The sequence below is a fragment of the Leptonychotes weddellii genome, chromosome 7 (assembly GCF_054177405.1).
Source record: "Leptonychotes weddellii isolate Sample4059 chromosome 7, ASM5417740v2, whole genome shotgun sequence".
In the NCBI taxonomy this organism is placed as follows: Eukaryota; Metazoa; Chordata; class Mammalia; order Carnivora; family Phocidae; genus Leptonychotes; species Leptonychotes weddellii.
Window position 1 is genome coordinate 193,720 of NC_138375.1, and position 13,595 is coordinate 207,314.

Sequence of the window (13,595 nt, forward strand, 5' to 3'; positions counted from 1 at the left end):
TCACCTCCTTTCGATGGCTAGAGGAGACTCTGCTTGTCAGCAGCCTCCCACACAGAGAACCTGAGGGTGGTATTCCTGTTTCCTCTAACCCTTCCCCGTGCAGGAGCTGGGTGGACCTCCGACACCAGAGCACCACAAACCGCAAGCCTCTTAGGGAAGGAAGTGAATGAATCTGTTCTCTGCATCCGGGTGCAGAGGACGGTCTGTTCAGAAGGTAACGGAGTGGCCAAGACTTTCCTCTGTGAATGGTTCGAGGCCCTTGAGGATCACTGTATACCCCTTTCTTCCAGCATGGATGCCCCTTTTCATCTGCCAAAGGCAAAACAAGGAGTTAATCTTTTAGTCCTTGAAAAGTAAAAGGGGGGATGGTTTAAAAGTTTGAAAACTGTGAGGTGATGGTCCATTAATTTGCTGTAGAAACTGCAGAGGGGTCTGTAGACCCTGTTGGGGTAGGGAGCCTGCCCTCCCGTGAGCAGCAGCTCCACACCCACCGAAGCCCCCCCACCCCCACCCCCGCTCCTGGGAAGCGTGTGCTCTCCCCTGACTCTTTCTGCCAGGGCCTTAGTCTGATTGGAGAGATTGGGTGTTGCAAGAGGTAAGCTGGGGCTCCTCAGGGCACCCGTCTGCTCCTGAACACACGTGGGCCCGGGAGAAGCCTCACGTTTGCCCCCCGGAAGGGGGCCTGGTGGTGGGTGGGACAGCTGACCTTCCCTCATGGCAGGACCCCCACATCCTGCACCTGTCAGTCTGCAGGTGAGCGCCCCGGCCCCCAGGTGTCATGCCGAGAGGAAGGTGCAGCTCACTCCCAGGCCCCGCACACAGCATGTCAGATGGTGTTGGACCTGTCTTATAGGGGAGCTGAGGCTCCCGGGACCCCCTGTTCTAAGCTGTCTGCTCTTCTCTGCTAAGCATGCCTCCGAAGGGGTCTGGGGCGGAAGTTAGCTTCTGATGAGAAGTGGCCAGAAATAGGAGGGCACGCCTGCTCCTTGGGGGTCCCCTGGGTGCTTCAAGCTCACTTGCTTCCCCTCTGCCCCTGACCTCTGGGCGTAGCACGGGGAAGAGCAGAGCTGCGGTCACGCCATCTGCCTCTGTAGGTATGCACAGGCAAGGCTGGAGGTGGGCTCTGACCTGTGAAGGCCTGGGGCAGCACAATGCTAGACCAGGGCTGGAGGAAGACATGACCCAGATGAGACATGCCATAGGTGCCACCCAGAGCATGAAGGCTGGCACATGGTGCAGAGCCCCACAACTCTTGGCTCGACCCTGAAATAGTGCCAGGTTTTACCAGGCATGTGTTCCATTCAGCTGGTCTGTGGACATGGGCCTGTCCACTCCAGGACCTGCAGATGGTCAGAACTGGGGTCTCAGTCCAGCCTCCAGTGGGGCCCCTGGCTTTTCTCTCAATCACCCTGGGTGACAAGGGTCCTGCCCCAACCCCTAGACAATTTCATGCATCCCACATTCAGTGCATGCTACATCCTGGACCCACTTATCCTGGCTCACCTGTCCTATCTGCCAAGGAGTAGGCTTCCCCCAAGCTGGGAACAAAGTGGCTGCCACCTTCTCAGCATCCCAGCACCATCCAGAGGCAGAAATAGGGGAGTCCTCCAGCTTCTCCTCCACCAAGAGTATTGCGTCTCCCACTGGCCAGACCCAGCCACACGACTCTAAGCAGCCACTGTGGTGGGATGCTGGGCCCCAGGGCACGTGGCTTGGCCCAGGGTGGCACCTTGCTCTGAATGCCCCATGTGTGAGGGAAATGGAGGGCTCTTGACAAGGAGGTGGGGGTGCTGGCTGGGGGCTGGCAGGGTGCAGGCAGCCCCAGTCCGAGCCTCAAAGGGAAGCGAACTCTCCCTCTTAAGCACCCCGACACCCCCGCCTGTCTGTGTACAGGGATGGCCACTGTCTCCATCATTTCTCCAATTCTCTGTCCCAGATGGACCTTGTTAGGGATGTAAGAAATCATTGAAGTGAGACGCGCTGGCCGCAGTGAACTCTGCAGCCAGTTGGTGGACAGCGTGGACCGCAGTGGAAGTCTCCATGTGGCTGGCCCTCCGGGCCCCTTGGGTGACTCAGAGTGGGGGAGGGACTTGCAGGGCCAAGCGGTGCAGGCTTCCACCAGGATTCAGGCTGAGCTGTGAGCCTGAGGGAGTCCATTCGTTTCTGGGAGTGGGCAGCCTGGCCCTTGCCTCCTCTTCCTGCCGTGTGGGCCTGAGCTCTGTGTGACAGACCGGGTGCTGAATGCTGGCCTCAGGCCGATCCCCAGGGCTCGTAGAGGCCCCCACCTGCCCCTCAGAGTCCAGGCAGGGCAGGAGGACTGGCTGCCAACAGGGTGGGGCCAATGGGACGTGGTCCTGGTGGGAGCCAGGGCCTGCAGCCTGGCCCCCTTTCTGTGGGCCGGACAGCACCAGCAGCTCACGAGGGCCATGGGGCACTTGGGCGTGGACAGGCCTCTTGATCCCCAGCTGGTTCCTGGGGGCTCTCACACCCTGGGCACTGGTGTGCCTCTCATCCCTGGAATTTCTCCTGACCAAGCCAGGCCTTTGAGGGGCCCATGGCAGGCTCCTCCTCACACTTCCATCAGCTCCCCAGAAGGACACCCTGTACCCCCACCCATTTCCTGAGAGCCCTTCTCCCTGACCCTTTACTATGGGCAATCAAGTGCAGATGAGGGGGTGACAGGGGCCAGCTGGGGGCTGGGCATAGAGAGGGTGGGACCCCCCAGGGCACGCCCAGCATGGGGCTGGGGTCTGTCTGCGGAGGCTTCCAGGGCACTGGCAGTCCCCCCGTCCTCAGCCCCAGCCCCCTTTCACTCCCGGCTCAGACCCGCAGGTGAGACCTGCGGTCAGAGGGGAGAAAGAAAGCAGGACCCAGGAGGGAAGCGCCGATCCAGGGCAGAGCGGAGCTGGGAGGGGCTGGGGGGACAGCCTGCAGGCTGCTGCCTGCCCCCGCCCCCGCTGGGGCTGCCCCCGTGGTCCGTCGCCTGGGCACACTCGCTGAGAAGGGGAATGGTGGATGCTGGCTGTGACCCCACACCCCACTGGAGTTTGCTACCCTGTTTCAGTTCCCTGAGGGCCCCTGAACTGGGGGACCTGGGAAGTGAGGCGCAGGCCCCATCAGCTCACATGGATTTCCGGGAAAGCTGGCCCCACCCCCGGCTCAGCTCCACATTCGGTTTCTTTCTGTCTTGCCACAGGCCTGGGGGTGGGGCCCGTTGGCGGCTCTGCTCGCACGCGAGGCCCTGGCCGGGGTCCAGGTGGCTGTCACTGCGGGGCTGACGGCCCCATCGCGTGACAGGAGCCCAGAGGAGGCCCCGCCGGGCGTGCCCCGCAGGGATGTGGCTGCGGAGGAGGGGAAGTGGGGGTGCCCAGCTGGGGGGGACACGCGATGCTGGGGGGCTGGTGTCCTTCCTTGTGCAGAACACGGTGGGGAGGGGAGAGAAGTTGGGGGGTCCCCCTAGGTGGGGGGCACACGATGCTGGGGGGCTGGTGTCCCCGTGCAGAACATGGTGGGGAGGGGAGAGAAGTTGGGGGGCTGCCCTACACTTCTGCCTCTAGTGGGTGTGGGGTGGGGCGTAGCCCATTGCGTGTGTGGGGCGGTGAGCATCCCACAGCGTGGTGACATCACTCTGCTGGGTTTCCCCCACCCTAGCCTCACAGGTCTGCGAATCATCACTCCCCACAGGGTCTGCAGGGCAAAGAACAGGCAGGCAGGGATAGCCCAACCCCACACCTCCCCTCCCCTAATTTGAGGGGCATGTTGGGGAAGGCTGGAGGCAGGGAGCTGGTTTGAGCTGGGGTGGGGGTGGGAATGACCCCTCTGCAATGGAGTTTGCTTTGTGGGAGGCTTGGTGGCCTGGGTGTGTGGGTAGGTGGCCCTCCGTTATCTTTCTTGACCTTTGAGAACATGGGGTCATGTGTGACCCCTCGCAGAGGCTCCCCTCAACCTCTGGGGTTCCCTTCGGGGGGACACGGCAGCGCTGGCTTCTCCAGGGTCGGTTTTCTGCTTCTGGGTGCTGGGGGCAGAGCCGTGTGGGTTCACTGTATTCAGAGCGCTCGGCTTTCCGACTGAGTGTTGAGTCAACAGGGTGACGTGCCAAAGAGGGTACAACTAAGCACCTCTAAACGTCTCTGACTTTTGACACATCTCCAAGCTCAGTGTTTTGCTGCCTTGAAGCTCAGTGAGTGGTGGGAGCTTGCTTGCTGGTGAGGTTTTCCGTTAGGAAGAGAGGCCTGGGCCGTCTGGAGCACCAACCGTCTCTGCACCTTTGCCCAGGGGCCCCCAGGTATGACTGTTCATGTTACCCGGATACACCTGATTTCTGCCCAAGGAAATGGGTTCATTTCTGGAAATATTTAGTGCAGAGAACAAAGGTCCAGTGCAGGGTGGGGGGGGTTGTTGATAGAGCAAAGGCCTCTGAGAGAGGGCGGGACGGGGAAGCCAGACAGAGACCAAAGGCCACGATGTGGGGCTCTTCTGAGGGCCGCCGCCCTGCATCCACCCCTTTGCCCCTGTGGACACTTGGCCAACAACGTGCTTGTGCCAGGCAGCACAAGGCTTCAGGGCAGGGGCCCAGCGTGGCCTCGGCTCGGGGGCAGGGCGCTGCTGGTCCAGCAGTGCGGCTGGCGTGGGGTGAGACACAGGGGTCTCCGTCCACAGTGGTCCCGTCCCACCGAGCAGGGGGCATAGGTCATTTCACCTGGAGTGCACGCATAGGGGGCCCGGCAGCCCTAGGGCTCTGGGGGCCTCGGGGGGCCAGTTTCTATCCAACTTGCCAGCCGAGTAGATGCTGCCCACTGCTCACTAATAGCTGGGCGGGGGCGCAGGGGTGTGGAACAGATCCTGGGTCCGAGTGTGGCTCAGCGGACACCAACACCACCTGGAGGGCACAACCACCACAGACCAGCACATTCCGGAGGAGAAGTTCAGCACAGCCTGATGATTTTTAAAGAGAAATTGCGGGAGATGGAAGCGCCCGTGTTTATATTTTCCCCCAGGACCAGAACAAATGCAAGGGTTCTGTCTGCCTCGAACATGGCCCTTTGACCCCTAGTTGCACTGACATCACCTGCAGCTTCAGTCTGGAAACCGATCTGAGGGACAGCTGGGAAGCACTTCCTGCCCTGCCGTGCCCTCCACAGAGGCCCCAGGCCCCTTTCCCTACCCCAGGGGACCCTCTATAATTCTGCATGCCGAGGGGGACCCTGCAGCAGGGGCTGGTGAGCTGGGATGTGGACGACATCTGCCTGTGTGACCTGCATGTCTGTATGTCTGAGCTCTTCACCCCCAGATGGAGATGAAGCCACACTGGGGTTGGGAGTCGGGGGGACCAGGAAACCGCCCCCCGGGGGCACCTGAGTCTCTCCAGCAGGACTTCCTGGGGCTTCCTTTCCAGCTGGGAAGCCCATGCCGTGTGGGCTGTTCCATGCCAGGTGGCGGGTTGGGGAGGGGTTGGGGGAGCGGGGGGGCGTGATGAGGTCACTCAGGCCCTCGAGGGGGGTCCGAGTTATGTAGGGCAGCAAGGCTGAGTTAGGGCACGTGCTGGAGCTTGCATCTCCAGAGAGGAGCTTTGAGGACCCCAGGGGGGTCCCTGAGGCAGGGTGGGACTCTGAGCGGTTTCTGGGGAGCAGAACAGGGGTGGGGTCCTCGGGGTCAGGCCCAGCCCAGATGGCCTGAACTCCTGAATATCACACCGGGGCTCCCACCGGCGGCCCCGCCTGGCCCGGGTCCTAGCTCTCCTCCCGCCCTGCGACCTGAGCCTGTGCTGCCCCAGTGTGTCCTGCCCAGGAGACCCCGGGTCAGCTTGGGAGTGTGGCTTTGCCTGCAGATGGTGGCAGCCAAGAACTGGGGAAACACAAGAAGGTGAGTGGGTCTGGGGCCCTGGCAGGGAGCTGACGGCCTTGCTTTGTTCTTCTCTGACAGCTGTGCCGAAGGGCCCACGGCAGCTGGCGGTCAGTGCCCCCTCCCCCGAAGACCGCGGTCTGAGCGCAAGATCTGCCGTGCTGGAGGGAAGGCTGCTGCTGGAGGTGAGCCCCCTTGCCCTTCGATCACACGCCTGTCATGCTGTGCAGGCCGTCCGTGTCCCCCCACCCCAGCAGGTTGGACCGCTGACAATTAAATGTTGCAAGATGGAGCTCCAGGACTGCCCTGGGAGCCATGGAGGTCAGGCACAGATGCTCGGATGAGGTCCAGCATCTTGGGACAGAAAGAACAGGGGTGACCTTGGTCCATGCACCTCAAATCTGAAAATCGTTTTTCATTCTACATTCTCTGGTTTTACTTGTCAGTGGAAGAACCTGATAAAAATTAAGCAGGTTTTTTCTTTTTAATTAATAACAGAGAATTGCACACTGAGCTTCCCAGGATCTGGCAGGTGTGCCCGGCTGATCCATTTAACACCAATAGTTACACACAGGCATCAGGGGCCCAGGTCAGCCTTTTCCCCGAGACGGGGCCCCCCACCTCTGGTGACTCTGAGGTCCTGACCCTCTCATGTGGTCTGCTTCGCGAGGGCAGGGGAATGCCATGGCTCAGTTTCTCAAGCACGGTAGGACGGCAAGGTGGAGCTTTCTGGGCTCGGTCAAGTCACTGTACACAGAGAGAGGGGGTCTCTGTCTGCACCAGCAGCCCAGAGACCAGGTCCCTGGTTTGCCCCATCTCAGGAGGGGCTGGAGGACGCAGGCTGCCCATAACCAGCGGCAGAGGTGCCCCCGAGCTCATGCTTCCCCAACGGTCCCAGAGGGGCCGGGCCCCACGTCCTCCTGCGTGTCCTCCTGGGACGCCTACACCAGGTCCTCAGCCTCCAGCCCTGTTTGGGGGCAGTTCTGTCCCCCCAGGTGAAGCGTCCTCGGCTGCACATGCCCACCCATCTGTCAGGCTGACTCACGAAGGGCAGAAACGGTGGCGAATGGGCGCCTTTCACACTGATGCCATTGAGTCTGCTTGGAGCCCATCGGCCTCTTCTCTTGGTGCCCTGTCTGCACCCCAGCTGCCCCATGGCAGCCAGAGTGACCTGTTGCCGGTGGGTCCTGGAGGGAAGCCCCAGCCCCTCCCCTGCCAGCTGGCCTGGGCACTGCCCCGTGGCCAGGCTGCTGCCCTGGCACCTTCACCGCTGGAACGATCTCAGTGGTTTGCTGTTCATCGTGTCCTCTGCGAGGGGTGTCAGCGCCCCTCATGGAGGACAGGGGTCAGAGACTGTCCTCCAGGCTCGCCCCTCCTGCTTCTTGCTGCCCATCCTTCAGTCCACTTCCCACCTCGATGCTCTCCCTGACCATGTCAGCGGCTTCCCACTGTCTGCGCGTGAATTCCTGGTGCTCAGCTATCTGGCGCGTGGGCTATGGTGGTGGGCACGTGCCCCTCGGGCACCTCAGCCTGAGATGACCTCACTTTGCCTCACCTGAAGGGAAGGCGCAGGGCGGGGTGCTACCATCTGCCATTGACAGGTGGACAGATGGAAAACATCTGGGCTGATTGGAGGGGAGCCAGAGACGCTTGTGCCTGGAATCTGGGGGTTCCCATCTGCCCACCGTGACCCATGACCCCCCATAGGTCTCCACAACCCCCATATCTCCCATGGTCCCCAAGGGACCCCCATGATCCCCATATCACCCACAGTCCCCACAGAGACCCCATGATCCCATGGCCCCCCATGTCCCTCCATGGTCCCCAAGGGACCCCCATGATCCCCTAGGATTTCCCACAGCCTCCCACAGTTCCATGGCCTCCCATAGTCCCCACAGGGACCCTCCTCACCCCCTATGGCCTCCCATAACCCCTTATGACCCCCCCCATGGTCCCTAAGGGACCCCCACGACCCCATGGCTTTCCATGACTCACCATGGCCTCCATGATCCCCCATGACCCCCAACGGTCCCCAAGGGGCCCCCACAACCCCACATACCTTCCACATCCCCCCATGGCCTTCACCCCTGATGACGTGATTGTTCTCATGAAGATCAAGGAGCTTATAAATCACTTCCTTTTTAAAAAATAAAAATAGGAGGAAGTACATACTTGTGTTTAATCTCCATGAAAATTCAGTATGGTGGGTGCCTGGGGACCCCCTTCTTAGAGCCCCTGCAGCTTTTAGTCCCGTCTGGAGCAGAGCATGGCTTTTAGCAGCAGAGGCACTTTTAGAAATATTGTGGTTTCCATAGAGGAAGTATTTCCATACTTCATTATTTATCATGTTTTTCGGAAGCAGATTCTTAAATACTAATTTTTCCTTTAAAGTTGGATTTTTCTGTCAGTGTTAGTAAGCTTGGGGCTGGAAAACATTGTGCCAGCTTGAGTTTTATTCCAGGCGAAAGATGACTGGCATTGCTCTTTTTCTAATTCATGTTCAAAATTAAGATGATGAAATCTTTAAACTGTGTCCCCACTACAACAAAAGCATATGCGCACAGCGCTCCGATCTCCTGTTGGAGCCCAGGGGACCGCTGTGGTCCACAGCACTACCCTCCGGCCCCTCTGTGGGTCTGCAGCAGCTGTCCTGCCCTCCGCGCTCGGAGCAGGTCTCCTCTGGGGGCCTCAGGACGTGGACCTGGATGTGGCATTGAGGTCCTTGCACAGCTGAAGCCCAGGAAGTGGCCAGGCCTGTGCCCGGGGAGCAGAGCAGCTCCCTCAGGGCTAGGAGGGCGGGAAGGGCGGTGCCTAGCCCCATACCTGCCACTGGCCCAGGGTGTTCACATTTGGGGAGTGACCCTCTGGGACAGGACCCAAGGATGCGGGCTGTCCTGCTGGCCCCCTGCCCTGCTCCATCATGCAGACTGCCACCTCTTGTAACACGTTCTCTGTGACCACAGAAGTTTCTGGAAGTTCCCTTGGATTGGAAACAGGCTAGGTTGTATGGTGAGGGTTCTCCTCACTGCATTTCTAGTGTGGGGGTTCTCAAACTTTGAAATTAGAGACTCTTTTTGAAGTTTAAAAATGTAACAGCAAAATAAACAAATCAAGCCACAATAACGAGAAAATCCAGCTTTTATTTCCAATCTTCAGTCTCTTAAAGACAAACTGGAAAAAATGAGAGGTTTATGGCAGGCATCATAAATTCATAAAAATTTAGAGCTGGCACTCACTTAAAAGGCCTGTGGTCTAATGTCTGCTATTTTAAGATTAAAAAAACAAGATTCAGAGCCGTTGGGGGTCCAGGGTCCCTGTTGGGGTTGGGGCAGGGCCTGGTGTTTCTCTGTCTGTGGTTAGTGCTCCTGGGCCCGTGGCCGCATCAAGAAGCCAGGATGGATGGCCAGAGGGGCTGCCCAGCGCACACCTTGGCAAAGGTGCTGGGCATGGGGTGACAGGGGAGGTGTGGTGTGGGATAGGCAGGTTCTGGAAACATACATATTAGGTCACAAATAGCGGCGTCCTGGGTTTCTATTCCTACTGCTAAGGCGGGCTGTAGTGTTGAGTGTGGACATGCAGTGTGCTAGCAGGAGCTGTGGACTACTGACCGCTTGACCCTCACTAGAGTTCAGCTCTGCCATGGGTACATTTTCTAACACTGTTTTTAAGTTCATGCACGCTAAAATTTGTTCTTATTGGCGGTGTGGTGTGGCCACCATCATAATGAAGACACACAACAGTTCCACTGTGCCCTAATTTCCCTGGGGCTGCCCATGTGCGGTACCCTGGCCAGCATGCCCATGTTCTCCAGCCCCTGGGGCCTTCTCCAGCTGCTATTCTCAGGACATCTGGGTGTGGGTCCCTACGGCAGGGAGCTTGGGCACCAGCAAGATATGGCTGTGACCCAGCCACGTGGGCTGCGTGTAGCTCAGATGATTTTGTCATTCTCCGGTGCGCATGCATCTCAGCGTGCTTGTCCACCTGACCTTTGAGGGATGTTTGAGTTTCCAGGATTTGGTATTATGAATAAAGCTGCAACAAACATCCACATGCAGGTTTTCCTGTGAACATAGGTTTTGGTTTTGTTTGGGTAATACCCACGTGTGTGGTTGCTGGGTTGTATGGTAAGTGTGGATGGGAGTGTCCACACCCTCGTGACTAACAATGCTGAGCATCTTCTCCTGAGCTTATTTGCCACTGATAGAGCCCCTTTGTAAGCAGTCTGTTCAAATATTTGCCCACTTAAAAATTCAGGTTGTTTGCTTCCTTACTTTTGACTTTGGAGTTCTTTATGTATTCTGGACACACAATCTTTGTTGTACATATGATTTTTAAGTATTTGCTTCTAGTCTGGCTTGTCTTTTCATTATCTTGACAGGGTCTTGCAGAGAATGAATGTACTTAATTTTGACAAAGCCCCATTTATCCATTTTTTTTATTCTTATGTTAATCCCCATACATTACATCATTAGTTTTAGATGTAGTGTTCCATGATTCATTGTTCGTGCACAACACCCAGTGCTCCATGCAGAACCTGCCCTCCTCAATACCCACCACCAGGCCAACCCATCCTCCCACCCCCCTCCCCTCTAGAACCCTCAGTTTATTTTTCAGAATCCATCGTCTCTCATGGTTTGTCTACCCCTCCGATTTCCCCCCCTTCATTCTTCCCCTCCCTTCATTCTTCCCCTCCCGCTACCTTCTTCTTCTTCTTCTTTTTTTTTTTTTCTTAACATATATTGCATTATTTGTTTCAGAGGCACAGATCTGAGATTCAACAGTCTTGCACAATTCACAGCGCTTACCAGAGCACATACCCTCCCCAGTGTCTATCACCCAGTCACCCCATCCCTCCCACCCCACCCCCCACTCCAGCAACCCTCAGTTTGTTTCCTGCGATTAACCCATTTATCCATTTTTTAAATAGATCATTATATTGGTGTCACATTTGAGAACTCTTTACCTAACCTAGGTTGAAATGATTTTTATTTTATGTTTGGCTCCAAAGTTTTATAGTTTCCTGTTTTGCATTCAGGCTTACGGCTCATTTTTAGTTAACTTTGGTTCAAGGTGTGAGGTTTGGGCTGAGATACACTCGTTTTGCATATTAATATCCTCGTGTTTGCCCTAGTTTTGTGAGTCTGTTTCTGGACTCTGTTCTGCCGTTGATTGTGTGCGTGACCTTTCACAAACAGGCACCAGCCTGCCTCAATCACGGCAGCTTTAGAACAAGTCTCAAAATCGGGTAGTGTGAATCTTCCAATTTTTGTTCTTTTTCAGAAACTGTTTTGGCTTTTCTAGGTTTCTCTGTCTTTTCATATAAATTTTAGAGTTAGCTTGTCGCTGTCTACAAAACTTCCTGCTTGGATTTGGACTGGGATTGTGTTACATCAGTAGGTCAAGTTGGGGAGAACTGACACCTACCAGTACTGATCCCTAATGCATGAGCACACCATTCGGTCTTTTGCTGCTTTCGTCTGTGTCTGGAGTGTGTGGCATGGAGATCCTGTGTATATTGTTAGATTTATACCCAAGTATTTTCTGTTACTTTTGCTATTATAACCAGAACTGTTGCTTAATTTCAATTTCTATTACTATATAGAAATACTATATTCCAATACTATATAGAAATCCATTACTATCTAGAAATAGAATACCAAAGAAATTACTTATTTTTCTAGGCTGACTTTGTAGCTGTGAACTTGGTGAATTCATTAGTAATTCTTGGGAGTTTTTTGTTTTGTTTTGTTTTGTTTTGTTTGTAGATTCTGTGGGAATTTTTAACATAGATTATCATGTTGTCTGAAAATAGAGACAGTTTGTATCTACTTGTTCGGTCTACACACTTTATTTTTCTTGCCTTATTACCCTTCCGGGGCTTCGTGAGCAACATATAGGAGGAGAGAGGACGTCTCTGTCAGTCTTGTTCCTGGTTGTAAGGAGAAACCTGAAGTCTTTCAGTGTTAAGTATGATATTAGCTTAGATTTGTTTTTCAGGTTTTGTTTCTTTCTGTTTTTTGATGCCTTATATCAGATTAAGAAATTCTTATTACAAATGGATATTAAGTTTTGTCAAATGCTTTGTCTGCATCTATTGGGATACATGATCATGGCTTTTTTCCTCCAGTCTGTTAATATTATGAATTACATTGATTCATTTTCAAATGTTGGCCCAAACTTGCTAGCTTAGGATAGATCTTATTTATATGTTGCTGGATTAAATTTGGTTATATTTTGTGGGGATGTTTGTGTTTATGTTCATGAGAACTGTTTTTGTAGCTTGTAGTGTCTTTGGTTAGGAAGCACGCTGGTGCAGGCTTCATGAAGTTACTCAAGAATTCTTCCTTCTCTTCTGTTACTTTCTCCTGAAATATTTGTTAGAATTTGCCAGTTTATTCAATTGGTCTGGGAGTTTTCTTTGTTAGATTTTTTTTTTTTTTGAGAGGGAGAGAGAGAGAGAGAGAGTGTAAGCACCGTGGGGGAGGAGCAGAGGGGGAAGGAGAGGGAGAATCTCAAGCAGACTCCCCGCTGCGTGTGGAGCCCAACTTGGGCTCGATCCCACGGCCCTGAGATCAGGACCTGAGCCGAAATCAAGTGTCAGATGCTCAACCAACTGAGCCACCCAGGTGCCCCTCTTTGTTAGAAGATTTTAAACTATGGATTCAATTTCTTTAATCAATGTAGGACTATTTAGTCATCTGTTCTAGTGGGAATTTTAATAGTTTGCCTCTTTCAAGGAGTTGGTCCATTTCCTCTACTTTATTGAATTTATGGGTACAGAATTGTTCAAGGTTTTCCCATGTTGTCCTTTTAATGTCTTTAAGTTCTGTAGCTGAGTCTCCTTTCTAATTCCATTGGTAATTTGTGACTTTCATTTTTTTTCTTAGTTGCGCTGGAGGTTTTATTCATTTTATGGATTTTTTTCAAAGACACAGCTATTGGTTTCATTGATTGTTGCTATGGACTGAATATTTGTATTCCTCCCCTGCCCAATTAATATAATTTAAATTCATATTAGACTGGAAACCCAATGTGAAGGTGTTAAGAGCTGCTTAGGCCATGAGGGTGAAGCCTCATGAATAGGATTTATGCCTTATAAAAGGGACCCCAGAGAGCTCCCTTGCCCCTTCTTCCCTGTGAGGTTACAGTGAAAAGCCGTCCATGAACCAGGAAGTGGGCCCCCATTTGACCTCTGTCACTGGGTGAGGTGTTCTGTAATCATCAATGTCATCAAGTTGGTTGACAGCATTCATGTCTTTTATATCCTTGTTGACTTTCTGTCTAGTCTCAACCTGAGAGACAAGTGTTAACATCTTCTAGTATAATTGTGGACTTTTGTATTTTTCCTTTCAGTTCTATCAGTTTTTGCCTTATGTGTTTAGAAGTTCTGTTGTAGGGTGCATACTCATTTAGGATTATTACGCTTTCTTCATGAATTGACCCTTCTATCATTACCATTATGTAAAATGCCTCTTCATTCTTGGTAATTTTCCCTTCTCTGAAGTCTACTTTGATTAGTAGTCTGATACTAATTATTACTCTGATACCAATATAGGTACCCAAGCCTTCTTTTTTTTTTTTTTTAAAGATTTTATTTATTTATTTGACAGAAAGAGAGACACAACGAGAGAGGGAATACAAGCAGGGGGAGTGGGGGAGGGAGAAGCAGGCTTCCCGCCGAGCAGGGAGCCCAATGTGGGGCTCGATCCCAGGAGGCTGGGATCATGACCTGAGCCTGAGCCGGAGGCAGACGC

At 54.0% G+C, this 13,595-nt stretch overlaps 1 protein-coding gene across 5 annotated transcripts in view; it reads left to right on the forward strand.

Moving 5' to 3' along the window:
* AHRR (aryl hydrocarbon receptor repressor) overlaps positions 1-13,595 on the forward strand; it is an 80,128-nt gene that overhangs the window by 29,724 nt on the left and 36,809 nt on the right. For all 5 annotated transcript variants that reach the window (XM_081825821.1, XM_081825820.1, XM_081825823.1 and 2 more), the window contains one exon: positions 5,923-6,026. In XM_081825821.1, coding sequence (XP_081681947.1) covers positions 5,923-6,026 — 104 coding nt within the window. The remainder of the gene's footprint in view (positions 1-5,922; positions 6,027-13,595) is intronic.